Source organism: Danio rerio, chromosome 16 (genome assembly GCF_049306965.1).
Source record: "Danio rerio strain Tuebingen ecotype United States chromosome 16, GRCz12tu, whole genome shotgun sequence".
Taxonomy (NCBI): domain Eukaryota; kingdom Metazoa; phylum Chordata; class Actinopteri; order Cypriniformes; family Danionidae; genus Danio; species Danio rerio.
In genome coordinates this window covers 29,635,001-29,660,982 of record NC_133191.1, presented here as the reverse complement: position 1 = coordinate 29,660,982, position 25,982 = coordinate 29,635,001, and the positions used below count along the sequence as shown (strand labels likewise).

The window sequence follows — 25,982 nt, the reverse complement described above, 5'->3', positions numbered from 1 at the left end:
ACAATAATTTTTTTTGAGTCCAACATCCAGATGTGCAATAAAACATACAGTCTGGCGCAAGCAAAGTCCTCTTTACTACTGTATTGTTTTTAAATAGAGTAATCATTTTAGAAGTAACTTTTTTATCTAAATCCTGGACCTTATTCTTAAAACAAAAAATTAAACAATAAAAATGTGTAAAGCACCAAAAACAGCCTATTGTAAAATGAATTTGAATACTAATTTGGCTATTGTTGTTAACCATGCATTTCCAAATGTTTTCTTATTTTTATTTTTATTTTTTTATTTACGAGAGGCTAGAAAACATGTTAAGCTTTACGTCATAATTGTTCTTAATAATTCTCATTATTATTATTATTATTATTATTATTATTATTATGTTTTATATTTTATTTTTCAAATGGCCAAATTCTGACTGAGGAAAATTTAATGTGTTGCTATTTGGCTAAATTACAATAGGTTTGTTTTTTCATTTAAAATTTTATCAGATTCTTATTTTTTCCATATGATGTAATATATTTGTATTTTAAAAATAAGTATTTTTTTGTTCATATTTATTTTTTCTAAATCTTTAGGAGATATTTTTTGATTTCTCACGCTTTAATAACCGTGTGGTAAACTTAAGCCATTAAAAAAAAGTTAAAGAAATTATATTATTAGAGAGAGAGAGAGATTAACGGGCCGCTATTCAGACAAGCCAGTTATCAGTCAAATAAGGGGCACACAGCGTCATAGCTGGGAGAAACCACGTGTCATGCAAAAATAGCCGGTCACGGTTCCTCTCATGAGGCTACACTCAACCAGAACTGGCCGGTAAGACAGCGGACAACCGGCGGACACACTACTCACAGCTGTCAAACAGAGCTTTCTTTCTCGTCAGAAACATGGTGAAAAAAGCTAAGAGTCCCGTCACTTACGCGAAAATGAAGGGGATAGTTTCATATTTTACAGGTAAGTTCAAATAGCCTACTTGTTGCTTAAACTTTAGAAAATGAGACATTTCAGTTGTGGGATTAAATTTCGTCATTGGACAGAATAAAATAAATATTACAATTGATTAGGCTGATTTCTATTTGTCTTTTTTATAGCCTATTTTCTTTCTTTCTTTCTTTCTTTCTTTCTATCTATCTATCTATCTATCTATCTATCTATCTATCTATCTATCTATCTATCTATCTATCTATCTATCTATCTATCTATCTATCTATCTATCTATCCTTCTATGGTCTGTTTCTTTTAACATATAAAACAACCATTCAGAATTGGCTACTGTTTAAAATACTACTAAATAATGTGAAGGTCAGGTTAATTGTTTTTAAATATACATATTTTGACTGTCTGACAAAAGTTTTTTATGTCCACTAAATACAGCAGGTATTTCACATATTTTAAATGATTTTAACATTTTATTTTCACAGCTTTAATCAAGGACAAGAAGCTCAGATCCAGTCACCCAATCTACCACCAGTGAGTTTCTTCCTAGTCATCATTTTCCATTGCGTGAGCTAAAAGTGAAGCAACATATGGCTCTCTATGAATTCCAGTGCAGAGTTCAGCAAATCGGCTCATTATTTCATTATTTCCGTGAGGATCAGCTAAAAACTCAAGACTGACTGCAGTATTCTTCCACTGAATAATCATTGCAGATTGACCACCAGGGCACTTTTAAGACCATGACCTACTTATAGGAACATTCCAAAGTCAAACCGGTTGCCAAATTCTGTAACAGCAGTGCTGGGTGACATTGAGACATTTTCTAGGAAAACGGGGCTAAACATAAAGCTCTAGATTTATCTAAAAACACACATTTCTCTTATACAGTTTTTATCATTCCAGGATGGATTTCTTGCGACCAGAGGGCAGTCTTTCTGACGATGACCGCGCCACAGCTGTAAGTGAACTTCCATGCCAAATTTCACGTTCACTTAGATTTAGATTTAGGCCTACATACAGATTAAAATATCTTTAAACTCTCCAGTCCTTTCACATACAAAAGGCTAAGTAAAATTTGAATGATTTTTGCTACTGTAAATGGTTGACTAACAGTAAGATATAGATGTCACTGGAAGGAAAGCGAACGTGGTGTGGTTTCAAATGTCACTATAGAGTAAACTGCTGACTCCCTCTTTCTCTCTTCCAGGTTTGTTATAGTAATCCAGTACGAGAGGAGCCACAGTCTCAGTAAGTTGTGTGCACACTCACATATTGCATCAGTCTGCATTGGCACAAACTTATGCATAATTTCTATATGCTTTTAGGGTATCTGCGGGTGATTTTGACTACTTGAAGGTGATCGGGACTGGAAGTTTTGGCAAGGTATAATATTTAAAGAGATTTGCTCTGCTTTTTTATGATCTAGAATATTCAAATATTGTTAAAATCTTGTTTTAATGATTTTTCTTCAGGTGTTCCTGGCCACACACAGGGAAAATGGCAAATACTATGCAGTCAAAGTTTTACAGAAGCATATAATCTTAACAAGAAAGGAGGTGAGTGTGAGAGTATGAGTTCATTACTATAATTATTTGACTCATAATGAGTCTAAATGTATTCACTATATTGTTTTTTACAGGAAAGAAATGTCATGTGTGAGCACAGGGTGTTGTTAAAGACTCTTAATCATCCATTCCTGGTGAAGCTCCACTTCAGCTTTCAGACTAAGGAGAGATTGTATCTAGTGCTGGACTACGCATGTGGAGGAGAGGTGTGTTTACCTCTTGTCATCGAATGTAAACTTTCTATTGACATATTCTGTTTTTTTTCTGTATACAGCTGGTTATAAACTATGACCTAAACTAAACTCATACGTTTTTCATTTAAATAATAATAATAATAATAATAATAATAAAGGTATATACTTAATTTATACATTTTATAGTTCCTGGCGGTTCATTCCACTGTGGCGACCCCACATTATTAAAGGGACTAAGCCGAAAAGAATGAATAGTTCCTGTTTCTTTAAATGAAGACTTCTTCAAAGTACTTTTGGTTTTATCAGATTTAGCTCATCAAAAACAGTTTAGGAGTCCGTTACACACATTTAAAATTATTTATTATGATCAGTTTAATTTATCTTTATTTCTATTAGTGCTTCTTACAATGTATATTTGTGTCAAAGCAGCTTAACATGGATGAAGAATGGAGAATAAAAATACATAATTAATCCATGTCATCAGCATAAGTCATATGGCAATAAAAGGATTTAGCCAATCAAATCATATGCAATTATAAATAAGCTATAGCTGTTTTGCTGTGTCTGATTATACATGACATTATGTGAAACTCAGTATTAATTCGACAAGTCACACAACATTTGAAGTGGATGAATATCGAGATCTGTTAGCCTGTCTTTGCCAAACCAGACTGCTCAGATTTCAGCACCAAACCAAAACATTTACCAGACATGCTTTATTTAGTCTGATTAAAAATGCATTTTTAAAGAAGCACTTTATTTTTTGTTAATAATTATTATTACATGTTTCCTTCATTATAATATTTTTAATAGTTATTATATAATTAACTAATTTAAATCTAACTACTGTATATATTTTATATATTTTTAAAAATGTTTTTGTTATAGTTTGTGCAGACATAGAACACAAAGAGCACACAGACAGACAAACCCATCATGTAACAATAATCTGCTCAAAATGTAAAATAAAGCATAAAACAAGGACAAATGGTGACATACAAGACATATATGACCTGCAGAAAGACACAGCAATGGATGTAAAGAGAGAAATCAAACAAACCAAAACACTTACAAATCTTCAGAAATTAAACAACATTATAAGTCTGTATGTTGTGTTAAAAAAATGGGTCCCAAATTTAAATTTTGAGTTCACAGAGATAAATCTAATTCCTTCTCAAATGTAAAGTGGAGGTGAGTCCAAGAAGCCAGTCAGATAAAAGAGGCCTAACATATTTCTTCTAGAAACAAATGATAATTTTTTTTGCTATGATCATGCCATAATGAGCAGGTAACCGTACATTTTGATTTAGATTCTCCAGAAAATCTGATCAACCAAAAATTGCTATCATTGGGTCAGAAAGTAAAACACAATCGTAAGCCTTAGCAAATATTTCTTTTTTAACTGAAATATTTCTATCTAAAAACACTGAATTTGAACACAGGACTAAAAAAGATGGCAGCTTTACACTTTTTGCATGTGGGGGAAACAGAAGGATAGAATTTACAAAGCTTTGTTTTAGAATTGTGATATTTTATTATTTTTCATATTTTAACATATATTTTACTTTTAATATTTGAATTTTTCAGTTTATGTTTAGTTTTTTTATACCACTTATCTTGACAAACTATATGTGCACATATCCTATATAATTTTCAAATGTGAACCCAAATGGTGAAAGTTAAGGGATAAATGTCTAAATTAAAATGCCACAAAATTTAAATAATTTTTATAAATACATTTTTTTTCTTAAACAACACTGGGCCACAAAATTAATTGTGGTTAATTTGAGCTGAGAATTTTACTATGTTATCGTTATTAATACTGTATTATAATTACTGCCTGCTGAAACTACATTTAATTGGGCCCCTTTAAGTCTGTGTCTTTTCAAAATATGTGTAAACCAACAGTGGTTTGATTAGTGTGTTAATAAATGTCTGCTTTTATGTTTGTTGCAGCTTTTTTACCATTTACAGAGGGAGGGGGTGTTCGGGGAAGCCAGAGCCAGATTTTATGCTGCTGAGATGGCCTGTGCTTTAGGATACTTACACTCCCTGAAAATTGTCTATAGGTAAACCAACACTCTTAAATATCTGTGCCTGTATCATGCAGATTAGCTTATTCATATGTGCTCAGTGAGAACATAATGAAACTTTCAGCAGATTTGCAGTGATCCATCTCTCTCACACGCTCACAGGGACCTGAAACCAGAAAACATTCTGCTAGATTCAGCGGGTCATGTGGTTTTGACCGACTTCGGCTTGTGTAAGGAGGGCATGAGCGGACGCGGCACCACCAGAACATTTTGTGGAACACCAGAGTATTTAGCACCGGAGGTTCTTCTGCAGGAGGAGTATGACCGGACGGTGGACTGGTGGGGTCTGGGGGCTGTTCTCCATGAAATGCTCTACGGCCTGGTAAACAAAGCCACCAATGAATGCTTATTTACATACCAGTTGAAAGTTTGGATACAGTAAAACAATAACTCTAATGCTTTTAAAAAGAAGGCAAGGGCTACATCAAAATACTGTTAACACTGTGTATAATATATAAAGTAAAAGTTTTTATTACAATTTAAAAAAAAACTTGAGTGTAGTTTAAACTTTTATTTACCTGTGATTCAAAGATGGAATTTCAGCATCGTTACTCCAGTCTTCAGTGTTATATAGTCCTTCAGAAACCATTATAATGTGCTGATTTGCTGTTGTGTTATGATCAATTATTATTATTATAAACTACTAATAAAAAAGATTTGTATAACTATCAATGTTGAATTATTTTTCCTAATTCATAGCTGAAAACCGATCAGTTTTACTTAATATATTACTAAACAATAATATAAAGATTAATCACGATTAATCATATCCAAAAATGATCCAGATATATTAAGTTTTGACGTAATATATGTGTATGTGATATATTTATTATGTACATGTGCATGTGTACATTATCATGTACATATATATATATATATATATATATATATATATATATATATATATATATATATATACATTAGAAGTATTTAATAATTTATTGTGTCCTTAATTAATAAAAGTATATACATATAATGGTAGATTGGAATTACACTCTATCACAGCATTGACTGTGACACTAAAAACTGGAGTAATGATGCTGAAAACTCAGATTTAATTCACAAAGTTAATTAACTACATTTAATAAGAAAACAGCTATTTAAAACTGTGATAACATTTTCACATTTTTACAGTTTTTCCTTAATTTTCTTTCATCAAATTAGTGCAGCCTTGTGGAGCAGAATAGGCTTCTTTTAAAAACATTGTAATCATTCCAAACTGTTGAGAGGAAACATAGATGAATAATACAGGTAGAGACGTGTGTTTAACACACTCTTTTCTCTTTTCAGCCACCTTTCTACAATGCAGATCGTCTTGAGATGCTCCGAAATATTATTTATCAGCCGTTGGCACTAAAGGCCGGGGTGTCTAGTGCAGCCAGAGATCTGCTGAAGAGACTGCTAAACAGGGACAGGGCCAAGAGACTCGGAGCCAAACGTGACCTGGTAACCCAACAAGCACACACACACACACATTCATGGACAAGCACACAATCTCAAATTCATTTATCTCGAGAGTGGTTAAATGTCATTTCTTTTTTGGCTTTTAGATTGAGCTGCAGTCTCATGCATTCTTCTCACCTATTCAGTGGGATGAACTTGTTGCAAAGAAGATCCAGCCTCCTTATGTTCCTGTACTGGTGAGTTTTTTTCTTTTTTACTAGATATTTGTCTTTATTTAGGTTGTTCACTTAAAAATAATAAACAGAAAATGTATCATACCCAATTCTTTTAATACAAAAAAATCAACAGGTACACTTTCACTGTTTGGACAACATTTTTAATCAAAATATATTTAGAAAAATAGGGGTCTAATAGGTTGACTTTTACTGTATTAATTAAAACATTCTTCGAAATGTCAGGGTTTTTTATCCATACAGTGAAAGTCAACGGGGTCTAAATTGTCAATGGATTGTCAAAACATTCATCAAAATATCTAAATTTGTTTTCCACAGAAGTAAAAACAGTTTCTCTTGGTTACTGTGTTAATCATTTGTACTGAATGTCTTTATTTCAGTCTGGCCCTGGTGACCTCACGAACATTGACCCTCGGTTTACTGAACTTCCTGTTCCACACTCACTCGGAGCCTGTGAGGATCACGGAGCGAACTTTCCTGGCTTCACCTTCATCAATGAAAACATTCTCTCACTCACGCGTGGACACTAAGACAGAATTCTGTCAGACCAATAGACATTTTGTCCAAAAAAGATTCTAATGACTTTTAACTTTTGCAAACACTGAAGCACAGTTCATTTTTTTAGGTTAGCTGGACCAATGCATTTGCACACTACAACGTTTCTATCAAAACTGACTGTGTTTTGCAAACATTCATATGCTATTTAATTCTTTTTAAAATCCTATTTAATATATATTTGATAAAACAAACAATTGATTTGAACAGAAACACAATTTGAGTGGCGTTCTGACTGTGATAAAATGAGACTGCAGGATGAAAAAGACTTTAAGAAATATATTGAGCTATAAAAGGGAAAGAGTTTTAAATCTGAATTATAAACTGCAAATGTATTGATTGAAGATGGAACTGGGAAGTGTGATGAAAGTCTGTCAAGATCGTGGTAGAAAGAATCAGTCATTTAAAGCCAATGCACGTTTATGGGATATGTTTTGTTATGAAAGGTCTGTGTATTCGATAATTTGTTTTAAATAAAAGTTATGTTTACATAAGAAACATTAGGTCTACTCTTCGTTGTTGTGCAAACGCTGTCCTGCAATGATTTTGTAACAGCTGTCATCAGTGGACCATCGAAATTAATCTTCAGCTGTTTTGAGTGTTCATGTTATTTTTATAAATCACATTGACATTATAGTTTCTGAGTTTGGCTTCAACCAAACAACATGCTCCACAATAGAAGGCCAGAAATAACACTTAAAAATAAAATAAAGAATCAGTTCATTAAATGTAATAATTCGCTTATAAAATGTATATAAATAAATACCCGATATATATATATATATATATATATATATATATATATATATATATATATATATATATATATATATATATATATATATATATATATATATATATATATACATTTGACGTCAGAAATATCAGTTCCCCGAATTATTAGCCCCCTGTTTGTTTTTTCCCCAATTTCTGTTTAACGGAAAGAAGATTTTTTCCAACACATTTCTAAACACAATTGAAACATAATTTTTTAATAACTCGTTTCTAATAACTGATTTACCTTTGCCCTGGTGACAGTAAAAATATTTGACTTGATATTTTTTAAGACACTTCTCTACAGCTTAAAGTGACATTTAAAGGCTTAACTATTTTAAATAAGTTAACTAGACAGGTAAGGGTAATTAGCAAAGTCATTGAATAACAGTGGTTTGTTCTGCAGACAATCAAAAAAAAAAAAAAACCTGCGTAAAGGGGCTAATAATTTTGGCCTTAAAATGGTGTTTAAAAAAATTAAAACAAATAAAACAAGAAGAAAAAAAAAAATCAGACATACTGTGAAAATTTCCTTGCTGTTTTAAACATCATTTGGGAAATATTTCAAAAATAATTAAATGGGGCTAATAATTCTGACTTCAAATGTATGCATGTACACACACACACACACACACACACACACACACACACACACACACACACACACACACACACAACATCCACACACACTCACTCATACACTACAGATAATTTAGCCTACTCAATTCACATGTCTTTGGACTGTGGGGGAAACCAGAGCACCCGAAGGAAACTCACGCAAACGCAGGAGAACATGCAAACTCCACACTGAAACGCCAACTGACCCAGTCGAGGCTTGAACCAGCGACCTTCTTGCTGTGAGGTGACAGCACTACCTACTGCGCCACTACATCACCATAATTCATCTTTAAATAGGTAAATTAGTAGGCATTTAAATGTATTTAATTTGTGTTTAAATGTCATTCAATAAAACAATGCATTAAAAAAACATACATAACAATGTATTTTTGCATTACTAAACAGACATAAACAGATACTAAATAATTAATGTTTTAAAACGTTGATCAAACAAATTCTATATAAAGTACATTAATAATTTTTTAAATGACAAAATAATAAACATTTATAAATGTAATTTAATAAAACAATAAAACAATGCATTATTATTTTAAATTATAAATACATATACACATTTTAATTTAAATTATTTCATCTTGTTTAATAACGTGAATTTATGAAATAATAAAAAGTATTAATAAATCATTTAAATGCACACTTTAAATTTTATTTTAAGCATTTGACAAACGTCAAGTGCAATTTATTTACATACATTCTTATGTTTGAGTAATTAAATATTTTTCTTAGCTCATTATCAGTCTCTCCTGCTCCTCCACACTCACCTCGCAACATTAATGTCAATTTTTAAGCTCACAGCGCCATCTTGTGGTGTCTTTGCTTTCTTCCTTCACGGCACTTTCTCTGCACAATGCGGCTGTTAAAACATTGTATTTGAACATTATGAACTTCCGTTTTAATGGTTGAAACGCTGTTGGTTCGCGAATAATATCTAGTTCTCTGTTTATTATCAGACATATGACCGTAATACTCCTTTTGCTAAAAAAAAAAGATTTGCTGCGTAAAACCTGAACACGTGATAGTTACAGGAAATCAAATCATAGGATCACCATACCAAGACTAAACAGAAGAGCTACAAATTCACACTTTAAAAACAACAGCACGTTACTGTGAACGCGCACTTGCAAGGTTACATTAAACATTAAACACAACTATTAGTGATCCCATTTGAATAAAGCGGACTCCTTTTGTTTTAAGAGCGTCAAAACCGTAAGGAGATTCAAATACCACATACTATATCTTTAATATAAGGCCTTCTTAGAGCAACACGCACTGATTAAGCGAATTCTGGGGTCACGTAAGGACTCTAGGTGCTTCAGTTCGTCTAACTGTTTGCATCATGAAGAGCATCCTTCACAAACAAACGTTGCGATGAAGTTTATAGAGGCTATAGAAGTTGGACGACACATATGAATCGGCGCATGCGCAGTAACGCCGCCATCCAGCTCTAAATAAGAGTTAAGAGAGAAACGAGGTGAGTTGCACGTTTATCAATAAATATGACGTTCGTGTCGTCACCCACGCAGTAAACAACGATACTAACACAGAGTGCGTTTGTTGTTTAACAGTTTTCAACCACTGCGGCGATTTTTAACGACCTTTAAAAAGCGTAAAGATAAATAGAAGTGACAAGTTTGTGCAGAAGAAATTAAAAGCATGCATTTCTTTATTTCCTCGTGTCTGCGTGCAGCCGAATTGTTATTTTTATATCAGGATGAATGGCAACTTATCCAAAGTATCTCGGGGAATGTTTTTCTTTCGGATAAGCACGTGAAACTGTTGATTTGGTTTATTGTAGGCTGCCCTGCTAATGTTACAGCTAGCCAGGGCTATCAGTAGGGCTAACGACATTCCGTGACAAGGGGAAAGTAAGGAGTTTCTTATCGGAGGGGAAAACATTGCGTTTTAATAAAACAAGTTGTACACTTGGCCTTCCAGGGTTAGTTGAAGGTCTGAGCGACGCGAAACAGTCCAGAGAACTGTTATAATTTACATACTTTAAACGTGTCGGCGGCCCTTTGCTATGCTCCGCCATTTTGTGTGTCAGTCGAATGCTAATAATGGGCGCTCGCGCATTGCACTTTATTTATGCTCGGAATAAATTCTGGCATCACTTGAAATATTCAAACAATGTTTTTTAATAAACCTGATGACCTTTTATGTGATGTTTGCCGGGTGCCGTTACTGTACAGTCTGAGATTTGGATGCAATTTTGATTTATGATAAACGACAGGTCAAGAACGTTATTACAGTAGTGCTTGTTGTATACGAATGATAACGCACTTAAATGACCAATTTCTTATTTAAAAACAAATTCATCGCGGGTACGCACGTTTTGACTTGTCTATGCGATCATCCGCCCGCTTTTAAAGCACAGATTTAAGGAGAATCTTTTAAAACAAGGAAAAGCCGAACTTGTTCTTCTAACTTTACTTTTCGTCGGTTTTATTCATGACTAAGCAGCAAAGTAGTTTAATTGTGTCAGTACGAGTCTGTATACATGACTAGCTCGTACAAATTAACATAACAACTATGTTGAAATACATATTTTTGTCCTTCTGAAAGTGCTTGGTGTAATCCGTACTGTAAGCACTAGTCGCCCTCCAGCGGGATTAGATGGAATTACAAGCGACGCACAGTTGTTTCGTAAACCTGAGTTGCGGTCGTTTCATCATCCACAGACAAACAATGTTTTCGAAGCGTTTTCATGATTGAAAACGATATCTTTGATTGCTTAAACGATATCTGCTTGTGTAGTGCTTAAAAAGTATTGGTGCATTTTCCGACACTTGCCACATGGAAGTGATTATAATCAGGCCTTTGAAGATCGCTGACGTGCAGACTTGGTGCAGTGGTCATTGTTTTCAAGAATTATTATTATCAAATAGCAGTGATGATTCACTAATTATATCATATTCTTACATTATATTGCGTTTAAAGTTATCTAGCATAATCACAGCACATATTTGAGACCCAAAATGCAGTTGGTTATCTATAAACACCAAGAGGTGCTCAACATTTAACAACAACTTATGTGATTAAAAACAAGACAAGCGATATTTGAAGCAACAAATGTCATGATAATGCCTTACCGGGTTTGTTTTCTTATTTGACGACCTTCAGTTTTGGATACATGGACAAATATTTGAACCAGCATATATTTGTTTTTTTGCCTTATATTTTATCGATAGTGTTAGCTACTAAATCATAAATGTCTGGAAAAGTAATGTAAATTCAGTAGTTTGATAGAGCCCTTAAGAAATACAGCTATTAAAATGTAGTTGTAATGCTTTTATTTTTCAGAAATTATTTAAAGCATTTTAATTTAGAGGGTTATTATTTTTAGTCTACATAAATAAAAATAGTTTTTTTAATGCAAAAATTGCAAAAGATTGAGTCAAAAAAAATGAGAATTCTGAATTTATTAATCATTTGATTTGTTGATCAATTTTGTATCAGGCTCAAAACTTATCACAATTTTTATTTATCTGCTAATGTGTCTTGTACTGGCTTTAAAAAAAAAAAAAATTTTTTTGGAATTGGTCGATTTTAATATCACCATTTTCCTAATCACTAAAGGTTGGTCATTACAGTGTTTGCCGACACTCATGTCACTGTCTGTGTTGTAACACTACATTTTTATTTCAGGTCTCATTTATGTTTTACAGAAAAAGATGGCAGAGACATCTGTAAGTGATGGCCCTGCCACAGGAGGTGATTTTGACATGATGAGTGCTCTAGACTGGAAGGACGGCATAGCCACGTTGCCTGGAAGTGACATTCGGGTACAAATATTTAATCTTTCTAATTCATTAAGAATGACATGAGGAACATATATGAATGTCGCTAATGAAAAATCTTTTCACTCTCTTTAGTTTCGGATGACTGAATTTGGCACTTTGGAGATTGTCACAGAGGCAGAACCCAAAATTAAAGAAACAGAGCTTACAGACCCACAGCCTAAAATTACAGGCCCAATCAACCGTCATCCACCTGACTTAAACACAACTTCAAATCAGACTGCAAAGATCCAGTCAAATACTGATCATCAGACAAGTACTCCTGGTAAGTGAATGGCAAGAAAGTAAACTTCAGGTTTTTTGCACATGTTATCTTTTGAGTGCTGTATTATGCAAATTTTGCATTTAAGCAAAGTATACACCTACTGTACACTACCTGACAAAAGTCTTGTCGCCTATTCAAGTTTTAGGAACAACCAATAATAACTTGACATCTAGTTGATCATTTGGTACCAGAAGTGGCTTATTTGAATGGCAAAGGCCTCTAGATTATGCTTATTTTACCAAAATAAGATATGATCATGCCTTGATTTTTAATGATTTAATTAGGACAGTAAGGTCTGACTTTGCTTAGACAAAAGTCTTGTCACTTAACAGAAATAATATACAGTATCTAAAATGAAGTCATGGTGCAGTCAAAAAATAATGAATATTGTGTATGACTCCTATGAGCTTGGAGGACTGCATCCATACATCTCTGCATTGTCTCGAATAACTTATTAAGAAAGTCATCTGGAATGTCAAAGAAAGCATTTTTGCAGCACTCCCAGAGTTCATCAGGATTCTTTGGATTCATCTTCAATGCCTTCTCTTTAATCTTACCCCATACATGCTCAATAATGTTCATGTCGGGTGACTGGGCTGGCCAATCCTGGAGCACTTTGACCTCCTTTGCTTTCAGGAACTTTGATATGGAGGCTGAAGTATGAGACGGAGCGCTATCATGCTGAAGAATTTGCCCTCTCTTGGGGTTTGTAATGTAATGGGCAGCACAAATGTTTTAATACCTCAGGCTGTTGACGATGCAATCCACTCTGCAGATTTCTCGCACGCCCCCATACTGAATGTAACCCAATTTTTCCTTCACCAAACTTGACTGATTTCTGTCAGAATCTTGGGTCCATGCGGGTTCCAATAGATCTTCTGGAGTATTTGTAATGAATGGGATGCAGATTAACAGATAAAAAATCTACCTTTTTCCACTTTTCCAAATGATCAACTAGAAGTCAAGTTTTTATTTGTTGTGCTTACAGCTGGGATCGACGACAAGACTTTGTCAGCTAGTGTGTGTGTACAACACGACTTTTAGAACTAAACAGTCTGTATATACTTCTTGTTTGTTGAACTGTTGTGCAAAGTCAATATCATATTCGTGATCACACTAACATGCTGATTTCTGAAAACATCATATCTTGTCTTGATATATCATAAAAGATTTACATAAAAACATGCCAGGATATTTTTGCTTCTGTATCCTGAATTATAGGCTTATTCTAACTGCATTCTAATAGTGCTAATGCGTCATGCAGCAGATGCTACTGCACTGTCAATACATGATTTTATTTATTTATTTATTTATTTTTTGCAAAGTGAAACAGCAATTATGCTAATAACAGCAATTACAATGTTATTGTAGTCGATAAATAATATACACCTCCTAATTTACTATTCAATTCTGTTTTGAAAGCTCAGTTTATCTTGGTTTTTCAGCCTCCACCGAGCCCCAAAGGCAGGCCGGCGGGGACAGCAGCACGGTTGACAACCCCATCATAAACACTGTTCCCAATGCCATCGTTCCTGTCACCGAAGCCCCCATAAACTGCAGGACCTGTGGTCTCTCTGGCTCAAGGGAGTCCTTCCTACAGGGCAAATTTTGCAGCGCTTCTTGTGTACAGCCTTCTAGTGGGAGGTGCGTGGTTTTAACACTTCCAGAGATCTACTGGTTGCACTGATTAACCTGTATTTGTTTACACTATCAGTGTATGTGTGTATCTGCAGGTCAACCCCAGCTGAGGCATTCGAAGGTGAGCGTTTAGGTAAACGTGTGAGAAAGAAGAAGAAGATGTTTATGGAGTCTGAAGATGAGGAGGAGGAGAATATAGAAGAGGAAGAGGTAATACACACACACTCACATATTCAGTACTGTAGTCATGTACTGTATTCCTCAATGTTGATTTTTCTTCTGTTTTTTTTTTTCAGGAGAGAGTTAAATCCTCAAAGGGCAGACGAGCGGCTAAAGTTGCGAGACTAGGTTTGTCATTTAGCTTACGAACACATTTGCACGGTGCACCTGTCAGACGTTAGCTCCTTTCACACTGTAAAAATGCTGGGTTGCACTCAATTTCTTCATGTTGTCCCAACACAAGTTAAGTTAATCTTTGTTTATTTTTATTTAAGTGGATTGAACATAAAACAATTTAATTGCGTTAGAATTTAATTTTTTTCAACTCATTTTAAATAAGAAGTTTATACAACCAGCAAAAGTAATTTTTTTAAAGCACACAGTAATATCGGTAATTTACTGTAAAATTACTAGAAGGAATTTACTCGTACATTAAAAAACATGCACGTTCACACACAGTGGAATTCCATCAATTTACTGGTAAAGTTAAAGGGCACCTATTTTACCTCTTTTACAAGATGTAAGATAAGCCTTTGGTTACTCCAAAATGTATCTAAAATTTCAGCTCAAAATACCCATCAGATTATTTATTACAGCCTCTAGAATCTGCCCATATTGGTGTCTGAATACATTGTAGCTATTTTTGCAGCCTGTGGCTTTAAATGCAAATAAGCTGCTTCTCCCCACCCACTGTTCCCATGTGCCCGTCTGCTTCTCATGCATTACGTCAGATAAACAACCATCAGTGACAGAGATAGGCTCGAATGAAGCTAAAATAAAGCTCATTGGTCAAAAATACCAAGTATGTTTATTTGATGTGTTTGTGGTGGAGTTTATTTAAGCCCTTCTGAAATTATGTGTCTCACACAAATGCAGTTTGCAGTACACACACACAAACACAAAAATGCAAGTTTACTGACACCATGCGGCCATTTACAAACATTCAATTCAATTCACCTTTATTTGTATAGCGCGTTTACAAAGTAGATTGTGTCAAAGCAGCTTTACATTGAAGATCATAGTAAAACAGTGTCAGCCCAGTTTTCAGAGTTTAAGTTTAGTTTAGTTCAGTTCAGTTTAGTTTAGTTCAGTTCAGTCTAGCTCAGTTCAGTGTGGTTAAATAATCCCTACTGAGAGTTCAAACACTGAAGAGCAAATCCATCGATGTGCAGCTCTACAGGTCCCAAACCATGCAAGCCAGTGGCAACAGCGGCGAGAAAAAACCTTTATTAGTGGCCTTTTTTCTCTACTTTATTTATAGAATTTTTCAAAAATGTATAAATATCACACATTTTTTAACATTATTGTACATTTTGGCATAGATAGAGAGAGAGAGAGAGATAGAGAGAGACAGACAGAGACGTAAACAAGGAAATTGTGACATATATTGACCCCCAGATAAATTTATGTATTTAAAAAAATAAATAAATAGAAACAAAAATAAAACAAAACCACAAAAAAGCAACAAAAACAAACAAATAATAATCATAATAATAATAATAATGAAATAAAAATAATAATCTTGCAACAACCAAAATAATTGTTTATACACCAAACTAAAAGCCTGATCATGATGTAAAAATTAACTGTCATCCAGTATGCAGGGAGTATACATTCCCCTTGTATTAAAGGAGAAAACCCCAAATTTTATCAAAGTTTTTGGAAAACCCTTTAGACAATGTCTAATTTGTTCCAGTTTTATGAAGTGAAAAACGTCATTAACCCACATAAAGTGAGTAATTAGTGCCCTTCAAAGCTTCTAATTGCTGATTAATATTTCTGGTATATATAAAAGGCCTCTTTATGACCTTTCATGGTAATATACAGGTAATTTTCCCAGAAAATGATGTATGTGTAAAAGGGGCTAATGTATCAAGCATTTCATGATTTCACTTTTATAATTTAAATACCTTATAATGTTTAAAATTTATAATCTAATTTTCAAATACAAAACCATAATGCAATATGATGATAATGTTTTTCACACAATTTAATAGAAAATTTTGTAACACTTGTGGATAATAGGGCCCTGAGTTAACATTATAGTGCACTAATACTGACTCACAATGCAGTTATTGAATCGACTTGTATTTTTATTTATCATCAAATATCAAAGTATTCCATATGTATCATCAGTTATCAAAGTAATCATATGGATGCTTTTCTTAAGTTACATAAAGTGCCTCTTTGTGATCCTGTTTCCACAGTAACGGCACCTCTCGTGAAGAAGAAAACCTGGAGCTGGTCAGTTTATCTGGAGGAGGAGAGAGCTGCTGCCGCTCCGCTCAAACTCTTTAAAGAGGTCAGACTCACAGCATGTGTAACTTGCATGTCTTTTCACAGTTCTATAATTAACAGAATACTTTATATTCTGAATAGGGTGGCTAGTTTGATGTCAGGCCAATTTTATCATTACAAAAAATTGTTACTTGAAAGAAGAGAACTCTGCAGTTTGAAGGATTTTTTTAGATAACAAAAAAATGTATGGTTTAAAAAATAATAATAATCTAACATATTTGCAACAGCACCAGTCGTTTCCTCAAAGCAGGAATGGATTTAAAGTTGGCATGAAATTAGAAGGGCTGGACCCCTGTCATCCTGCGCTCTTCTGCGTTTTGACTGTTGCAGAGGTAAACAAGATTGAAATCATTCAACATTTATAACTCAATATGTTATTATGTGTATTCTGACATGGTTTGATATTGCTTTCAGGTGCAAGGCTACAGGATTCGGCTTCATTTTGATGGTTATCCTGAGTGCTATGACTTTTGGGTTAATGCTGACTCGTGGGATGTGAAACCTCCAGGGTGGTGTGAGAAAACCAGCCTCAAGCTCTTGCTGCCAAAAGGTGCTTAATGTACTAATAGAGATAGATATACAGGGAAAAATAAGTGTTGTCAAGGATACAACATGCAAAACGGCTCTTGTGCAGTGCTTTACTTTTGCTGCATTAAAGATGTTTTATAGATGTCCGTTTATGTGGTAAATAATTCAGTCTGAATGATGTCATATATGCTGTTATATATAATCAATAAATGTGCAAATACATGATTTGAATAACATTTTGAAATGGATAAAACTATAATTCAGGAGTGTGTGATGCAAAATAAATCGGTTTATTTCAAAATAGTAAAGCAAATAATTCAGCAGATATTAGTCCAGATTTTTGACTTCTTACCAATTTTGCCTAGCATGTTTCATCAGTTATTAACATGTTCAGTTCTTAATATTTCAGTCTGAATGATGTAGCAAAGTGAAACAGTCATTATTCTAAAATGTTTGTTTTAGTATTGGATTCATTTAATGTTTGTATTGTTTGTTTTAGTATTGTAAACTTCATTTTTTACAAACAATAAATGTGTAAATGCACTTTTTCAATAACATTTTGGTGCAAAAAACATGTGCATGTGCTGCTAAAAAATGCAGTTTATTTAAAAACCCAGGGATACAGAAAATCTGTCATCATTTATGCACCTTTCACTTGTTTCAAACCTCTTTGACTTTCTTTCCTCTGTTGAACATGAAATGTGTTATTTGGAAGAAAGCTGAAAACCTGTATCCATTGACCTCCCTAGTCAATGTTTACCGGTTTTAAGATTTCTTCAAAAAAATCTTCTTTCGTGTTCAGCAGAATAAAGAAAGGTTTGGAACCACTTAAGGGTGAGTAAATCGTGAGTACATTTAAATTTAAGAGTGAACTATCCCTTTAATGTTTGTCTGTTTGCTTACAGGCTGCAGAGATGGGGAGTTTAACTGGAATACATATGTGAAAAACTGTAGAGGTCAATTGGCCCCCAAACATCTCTTCAAGAGTCTTAATACAGTATGTCATTTCAAGCACACACACTTCAAGAGTCCAATCAGTGTTGGTTTTTGTTAACAGGGATCATGGTGACTTCATTAATCATGTGTATTCTGCCATGTTTAGTCAGTTACGCCGTCAGGATTTCGTGCAGGGATGAAGCTGGAAGCTGTGGACAGGAAGAACCTGTCAGACATTTGTGTAGCGACCATTGCTGCTGCTGTTGATAACCGACTCCTCATTCACATTGACCACTGTGACGATACGCATGATTATTGGTGAGATGCTTGCAGATTCGCTGAGTTGATGAATAGCTCTGTGAGTGCCTGTGGTGGTGAATATGTTCTGTTTGTTCTCAGGTGTGATGCCAGCAGTCCATACATTCATCCAGTAGGGTACTGTGAGGAAGTCAAGTTAACGCTCACTACACCTGCAGGTAAGACTCACAATATTCATCATTTCAATAATATTTACCCCCTGCAGGCAGTACACCATTAACATTTACTTTTAAGATTGAATTATATTAAGAGAAGTGTTGCATCGTCTTTGACATTGCAGGATTCGGGGTGCACAATATAATACATTATAATATAATAAAAATATTAATAATATAATGTAATTAAAATATGTTCAAATTCCTTTTATTACTGACTCCATTGTGCTCCAAATTTTGTTATCTTATTTATGTATTTATTTATTCATTCACACATTCACTTTGAAGGGAACACTTATGAGCACGGCAGGTTATATTTCGGTTATTTGAAGTCTGTTTGTGCCTCTCTTTTAGAGTATAAACACCTTAAGGGCTTTTCCTGGGAAAAATACCTTGAAGAAACTGGAACCCAGGCTGCCCCAGCCAGAGCCTTTAAACAGGTGAGGTTTGATCCTCCCCACTGAACTGTGAAAGATGGATATAAATCATTTTTAAATGTTACAAAAGAAAAAGGATATGTTTACCTGACAATATAGTAATAATGCAAACTTTTTAGGGATAGTTTTGCGTGTAGGCAATAAGACTGGTAAAATCATCCCAAAAATGGGAATATTTTATAAGCACAGTATGCATACTGCAGTATGCATATGCATAGTTTGTAGAATAAGTGCATACTGTGGCATGACTGTGTACCGTGATTTTTAGAACCAAAACAGTTAGTATTAACTTCTTGCTTGTTGAATGCACATGCTGATTCCTGAAAGGACAGTGTATCTTTTACATATTTTACTATTTCATAAAATGTCTTACTATATTTGAATGATTATTCATCATTTACATCAAATACCAGCACCTTGAAAGCTTTTTCTGAAGCAATTAGTCTCTCAAAACACTGTTGTCTTGTAACTGAACAAATTTTTTTTAAGTTTTACATTTTTTGTTTACAATTATGTTTTCTAGAACACGTTTTATCTGATTTTATTATTAATTTTATTTAATAATTTAAATAAAAGTATTCCGTTCATCATGGCCGGCATTACATTACAATAAATGTAAAAAATAAAATTTGTCTGTCATTTCAAATGAAATCTTTACTGTAGTCATTATTGCTTTTATTACTATTACGCTTATTATTATTATGAATAATAATAACAATAATAATTAATATTACAGTAATTAATTACATTGCAATAGCAATGACAAATGTGCAAAAGTGCAATAACATTTTACAATTTTAAAAGTTTTGATGAAATAAATGCAGCCTTGGTGAGCAGAATAAGCTCATTTTAAAACATTTAAAAATCCTACTGACTCCAAACTTTTGATCGGTTGTGTATATATGTTATATAACTATTAATTAGATGATATATGTTCTTTTTTTGTGTGTTTAATGTTTGACCATTGATTTTTGGCCATCCAGAGACCACCACATGGCTTCCAAGTTGGGGTGAAGCTGGAGGCAGTGGACAAACGTAATCCCATGCTCATCCGTGTTGCCACCATCTCTGATACAGAAGAACACAGAATCAAGGTTTACACTTAAAAATATCTACATCCTCTCCTTACTGTAGTGTAAAAAGCCAATGTGTAAATATAGTATTTTAAGACTTGATATGTAATTTGCTTCAAAAACATGTTATCCAGGTTGAAAGTCTGTTCAGATCTCAATTGCACTCATTACTTGAAGTGTCATAAATGTATTAATATTTATATATATACCTGGTGTTGTAGTTGTAGCAGGAAGAAAAATTTGTCCTATCAAAATGTCTTTGTTCCAAACATTACAACAGGCTTTCCTACCTGCCTGTAAACATAAGTGTTTGCATAACTCTGCTCGGCCAGTTTGTACAGACAAGGACACATTATCAGTACATGCCTGCTTTTTTCTTTATACTTTATAATCTTCAAAATGTTTTTATTATACCGGTGATAGACAGGAGGTAGTCTGACTTTCATCTTGATGCTTGACCCTCTGGTCTGCTGTGTTTGTTCATGTGTGTTTATTCATGGAGGGCAGGATCTTTGGCTTTCAATGCTTGTGGTTGCTAACCATTCCAAAATGGCCAACTCTACCTTTATTATACTAGTATAGTCTTTGTGTGGTAATTACTTATGTGTTTATCTACAAATAGATCCATTTCGACGGCTGGAGTGATGAATATGATTATTGGCTAGACGCCGACAGCCCAGAACTGCACCCCGTAGGTTGGTGTCAGAAGACGGGTCATCCTCTACAACATCCCAATGGTAATGTGCTCTCTGAGATGATGAATCTAATAATTCACACATGTAAACACCAGACTCACTCTCAAATCCGTAACCCTATCAGGTACTAGAGATTCTCCAGTTCCTCCAGGACAAGGCTGTCCAACCCCAGGATGCAATGGAGTCGGACACATCAGAGGACCTCGGTATGGGACACATTACACGTAAGTTTTACACATACTGGTGCGAACACATCTCATTAATGCTTATTAATTCAAACAAGTCTCTCTCTCTTCAGGGCGGTGAGTTGTCCATACTCGGACCTAAATTTTAATAAGGATGGGTTGGTTCCAGACAGGCTGAGCGGGGAGAGGCCGGTCACTATCAGTGGACCCCCACGCCATCGACGTGCTGAAACACTCACTCAAACACACCAGCCTACGTCCAGCGCCAGCACTCCAGAGCCCCCAGACACCACCACTGACGCTTGTCCACAAGCCCGGCCCGTGCGCGAGCATGTTGTGTGAGTGTCTATTACTATTTTCTGTATTGACTTTTCGTCATTTCAAGTGTGAAAAGCCCTACTGTCTTGACACACACACACACACACACACACACACACACACACACACACACACACACACACACACACACACACACACACACACACACTTTCACTTCTCAATTTGTTTTCTCGATCTTCATATACTGCAGGACTGCCGCTGCTCCCAAATGTGTCAAGGCACCACAGGTGAAGCAGGAAGGGGACGGAAAAGGTACATATCAGTCAGATGATACATTATAAAACGCATCAGTAAATGAGCAGTTTTCCCTAATTTGTGATTCATATTTTTTATTTTATATTCCACCATTTTGAATTGTATTAAGGCACTTTGATCTTTCTTCCAACAACTTTTAACCCTTAATGTTTGAAAAGGGGATTTTTATTGAAATTTATAATATTTTAAAGTGATATATTGTCTGGTGTTGTATATGATACACCTCATGAAAAGCCCTGTAATAAAGTGCCAGTTAACTTTCTGTTATATTACAGGCTTAATGCTCTCTATGGTATTTCTAATACATTATATTATTTCAAACTACAACACTGTCAATAAAAGTCCCTTTGTTAAACTGTAGATTTGAATTTTCAACATCAAAAGTCCACAGAGCAGAGATCATTCATTCATTTTCTTTTCGGCTTAGTTTCTTTATTAATCTGGGCTCGCCACAGCGGAATGAACCGCCAAGTTATCCAGCATATGTTTTAAGTAGCGGATGCCTTTCCAGCTGCAACCCATCTCTGAAAAACATCCATACACACTCATTCACACTTACACACTACATACAATTTAGCCTACCCATAAATAAATAAAAAACACTTATGAATCACAAAATATGGAAACTGTTAATTAACAGATATGATGTACAGTGTATGTTATTTGGACTTCATTTTTGTTGTTTGGAGGTCATGAAATGAATGTATTTTTTTGTTTACAGTGGAGATCAAAGTTATACAACAGTTTATGAACACTTCAAATGTAAGAATTCAATTTTAAAAGAAATTTAATTTGTTATATAATGGTACTATAAAAGTGTTTTCAGCTTCAGAGAACTGCTTGACCTGTTTTGCTGTCTCCCAAATCTCCCAAACTATGACACTTCACCTCCACCTTTCACTGACTTTACTAACTGCAATTCCTCCTGCAGGAAAGTCGTTTTGCACAAATCGCCCATTGAGATTCCCTGTGTTATCCTTTCTTCTCATTTATTTGTCTTTCCTAGATGTCCAGCCTTTTTTAGGGGACTTGAATAAGCTACACCAAGGGTGGGCAAATTCGGTCCTGGAGGGCCAGTGTCCTGCATAGTTTAGCTGCAACACTAATTAAACACACCTGAACATGCTAATCGGTTTCTTCAGATCACTATAAATCTATAAGCAGGTGTGTGTGATTAGAGTTGGGGCTAAACTTTGCAGGACACTGGCTCTCCAGGACCGAGTTTGCCCACCCCTGAGCTACACCCACTATGAGTCATGTTATTATAAAGATCCAAAATTCTAGGAACAGATTTGGAAAGGCCAACTTCTCTTACTACGGCTGAAAGAGTAACCCCTTTGTCTTTTGTTTGAATAATATCCTGGCTGAGGATTTCCATCACTTTAGAACAAATCACCATCTTGCTGTCTATCCGCTTGTTAAGTGGTGTCGTATGTAATACTGTTTCCGGGTCCAAGCCGCCATTCATTTGAGTGGAGAAATCATTAGTTTCTGATCATGTTTTATTCCTATCACACATTAAAGTTAATATTATATAAAATCATAGTGTACACAACAATCGCTGCATAACAAATACCAAAAGTTTAACACTTTATAAAATTATATGCACATCAATATCGCATCACTTTTGTGACACTGGATATCAATAATTTATGCAATAGTTTTTGCATTAGTGTAATGCACAGATGTCAAACTTCTGCAGCTCTTCACAGTTTATCCTTAACCCTAATTAAGCACCTGATCAGTCCAACAGGCTTGTTTGAAACCCACAGGTAAGTGTGTTGAAGCAGGGTTGGAACTAAACTCTGCAGGTTGGCAGCCTTCCAGGAACTAAGTTTGGCACTTCTGCTGTAAGGGGTAGGTTTAGGGTTGGGGTTGGTGTAGATGTTAATTAAACAATAGGTTAGATTCAAGAGTCAAGACATTAAATGAATCTATCAAACATTCCAGGAAGTTTCTACAACTCACTTAGAGCTCTAGTCCGTCACATTCAGAACTGACCTGAGACCTGCCCATTTGGTGCTGGCTCTGATCTCTGTTCATACCTAATTTGTGAAAACTGGAAAGCTAACAGAATAGGAACCAGGTGCCAGATTAACACCAATAACTGGGTGGTATCTGAAAGTGTTTGTAATTTTGATCATTATTAGAATAAAAATGTAATAATTATCCTAATAATTCATAGACAGTCCTTTATAATATGTTACTTATAAAATATGCTTACAACTGCTGTTTGTTACCACCTATTATATCAAATAGGACATAGCAGTGACCATTAAATTTAGGAAATTGTAGGTTCTGTCATTTTGATCTCCACTGTATATGTATTGTTTTCCTAAAAATACAAACAGTGATTTAGCACAATTTTTCTCAACCATGTTCCTGATGGACTACCAGCTCTACACAAATTTCCATGTTCCCTTAACCAAACACACCTGATTCAGTTCATCAGCTCATTAGCAAAGCCTGAAAGACCTGTAAGGGTCGTGACAGACAAATGAGACATCCAAAACATGCAGTATTGGTGGTCCCCCTGGAATGTGGTTGAGAAACACTGATTTAGCATACCTCCTTTATGATCCATTGGGGTTCATCCATTTTCTGAATTTTTTTGAACGCACATTTCTAAGTACCTGTCACCTTGGAATTATAAAGTTCTATCTGCTTTCTGAATGATTTTGAGATATTGAACTACAAAGTTTTTGCAATCCATATTGCGAACAGTATGTGTGTAACATTTGTTTTTAAAAAATTATTGAAATGTAAATAACTTATAAAACAACATCCCATAATGTATATAAGTTGTCATTTAGTATGAATATGTCAATAACACAATATTGACAAAAATGTCTGATAGAACCTTATAATTGTAAGCTAACGACTTGAATAATGTATTTTGAGCTGGTTTATTGTATCGTGAGAAGAATTTCGAGGCATGTCATGATGAAAGTTTACTTGTGTCTGTAGATTCTCTACAGCAGTTCCTGCATGAGTCTGTGTTTTGTGGATGGGAGCAGCCGAGGTTTCAGCTGTGTTGGGAGAAGCATGGCAAACTGTTGCCTGAAGCTTTAGGCCTCACTGCCAAGAGAGTGTCCAAGTGGAACACAGAGGAGGTGATGTTTGGTCCTTTTGAATTTATTCAGTTAAGTTTGTATAGAGGTCTTGTACATTTTCATTTATTTTTGTTGATTTTTTTTTAGGTTGCAAGTTTTGTACGAGGGCTTCCTGGCTGCAGAGAGCATGCTCCCACCTTCAGGAAGGAGGTAATCAACAAAACCTTCCATCAGTGCCATTTTGCTTATTGTCAATGTGTACTATTGTTTAAGGTGTACAAGTCGGTATGATAGTTGAAAGTATTTTTGAAAGGGTGCATTTTATTTTTATAGTATTTCTTATTTCTAAACTTTTACATTTTTCTGTTTTAAATTCACATTGGAGTAATTTGTTGTTTTTGTCATTTGTCATTTTGTAATCAGTTTTAAATATGTATAGATAAATATGTTTTAGTTTATATATGCATATGTGTGTATTTAATAGGGCTTTACGACACTGGAAAAATCTGACATTTCGATATTGGGTTTTACTACGATATATTTTTCAGTAAAAATGCAATTTCACCACATGGCTTTAATACAGTTCTTTTTGGAGAAAAAAATCCTAATTTTACATTGATTGGAATGATTTTGTAGGAGAATATATTTGCATAAAGTAAAAAAAAACTATTTACAGGCAAAACATAGATAAACAGAGACAAAGATACTAGTGAAACCAAAAACAGTGGGAGATCTGACAGTGTTCATACACAGTTTTGAAAAATCAAATGTAAAATAAAACAGTAGTCTTCAATTATAGACAGTTCTCTTCAAATCTCTCTATATACAATTGTTTAAGCTACAGACATTATAATTTCTTGTGCACAAAATATTTCACTTCACTTGAAATATAGGCTTTAAAAACACATGCAAATGAACTTTGCAGTGACTCGCAGCGATTTGAACTGCAGTGTTTGGTCAACTACATTAGTCAGCATTTGAAGTTGTTTAAAAAAACAGTTCTAATTTTCTTCATTTTCTTTTCGGCTTAGTCTCTTTATTAATCTAAGGTTGCCACAGCGGAATGAACCGACAACTTATCCAGCATATGTTTTACACAGCAGATACCCTTTCAGTTGCAACCCATCACTGGGAAACATCTATCCACTCTCATTCACCCACATACACTACAGACATTTTAGCTAACCCACATATAGTGCATGTCTTTGGACATGTGGGGGAAACTGGAGCACCTGGAGGAAACCCACACAAATATGGGGAGAACATGCAACTTCACACAGAAATGTCAACTGACCCAGTCGAGGCTCGAACCAGCGACCTTCTTCGTCATCGTAACACCTACCATTAGGCAGCCAAAAAACTTTAAGTTAATATAGTTTTCCGAACTTAAGGTTTTAATTT

General features: G+C 34.6%; 2 protein-coding genes across 44 annotated transcripts in view; both read left to right on the top strand.

Moving 5' to 3' along the window:
* Positions 1–792: 792 nt before the first annotated feature.
* Positions 793–7,475, top strand: sgk2b (serum/glucocorticoid regulated kinase 2b). 2 transcript variants are annotated; one of them, XM_009292340.4, is made up of 12 exons: positions 793–951; positions 1,419–1,467; positions 1,822–1,891; positions 2,141–2,181; positions 2,259–2,316; positions 2,406–2,489; positions 2,573–2,704; positions 4,649–4,761; positions 4,888–5,107; positions 6,076–6,231; positions 6,336–6,425; positions 6,803–7,475. In XM_009292340.4, the coding sequence occupies exons 1-12, from the start codon at positions 885–887 to the stop codon at positions 6,950–6,952; spliced, it is 1,230 nt and encodes a 409-aa protein (XP_009290615.1). In that variant the 5' UTR covers positions 793–884; the 3' UTR covers positions 6,953–7,475.
* Positions 7,476–9,823: 2,348 nt separating this feature from the next.
* The window catches only part of l3mbtl1b (L3MBTL histone methyl-lysine binding protein 1b), an 18,785-nt gene continuing 2,626 nt past the window's right edge, over positions 9,824–25,982 (top strand). For 5 of the 42 annotated variants that reach the window (XR_012392094.1, XR_012392090.1, XR_012392089.1 and 2 more), the window contains exons 1-20: positions 9,824–9,861; positions 12,036–12,172; positions 12,263–12,452; positions 13,898–14,096; positions 14,186–14,300; positions 14,387–14,438; positions 16,517–16,611; positions 16,835–16,939; positions 17,022–17,157; positions 18,041–18,132; positions 18,238–18,389; positions 18,471–18,547; positions 18,899–18,984; positions 19,965–20,075; positions 20,677–20,791; positions 20,874–20,973; positions 21,048–21,272; positions 21,464–21,525; positions 24,496–24,641; positions 24,729–24,791. Coding sequence is in view for 12 of the 42 variants with exons in the window: in XM_009292357.5 (XP_009290632.1) it covers positions 12,062–12,172; positions 12,263–12,452; positions 13,898–14,096; positions 14,186–14,300; positions 14,387–14,438; positions 16,517–16,611; positions 16,835–16,939; positions 17,022–17,157; positions 18,041–18,132; positions 18,238–18,389; positions 18,471–18,547; positions 18,899–18,984; positions 19,965–20,075; positions 20,677–20,791; positions 20,874–20,973; positions 21,048–21,272; positions 21,464–21,525; positions 24,496–24,641; positions 24,729–24,791 (2,232 nt within the window). In the remaining 30 variants the exon portion in view is untranslated. Of the gene's footprint in view, positions 11,967–12,035; positions 12,173–12,262; positions 12,453–13,897; positions 14,097–14,185; positions 14,301–14,386; positions 14,439–16,516; positions 16,612–16,834; positions 16,940–17,021; positions 17,158–18,040; positions 18,133–18,237; positions 18,390–18,470; positions 18,548–18,898; positions 18,985–19,964; positions 20,076–20,676; positions 20,792–20,873; positions 20,974–21,047; positions 21,273–21,463; positions 21,526–22,249; positions 22,291–24,495; positions 24,642–24,728; positions 24,792–25,982 lie in introns of all 42 variants that reach the window. The other 37 variants (XR_012392102.1, XR_012392099.1, XR_012392098.1 and 34 more) reach the window with 19 other exon arrangements.

Bases quoted from the DNA above. Each gene is read 5' to 3' on its own strand.
- sgk2b (XM_009292340.4), top strand. From the start codon at position 885: ATGGTGAAAAAAGCTAAGAGTCCCGTCACTTACGCGAAAATGAAGGGG. The intron at 2,317-2,405 runs GTATAATATTTA...ATTTTTCTTCAG, and splicing joins GGACTGGAAGTTTTGGCAAG to GTGTTCCTGGCCACACACAG. The intron at 4,762-4,887 runs GTAAACCAACAC...ACACGCTCACAG, and splicing joins TCCCTGAAAATTGTCTATAG to GGACCTGAAACCAGAAAACA.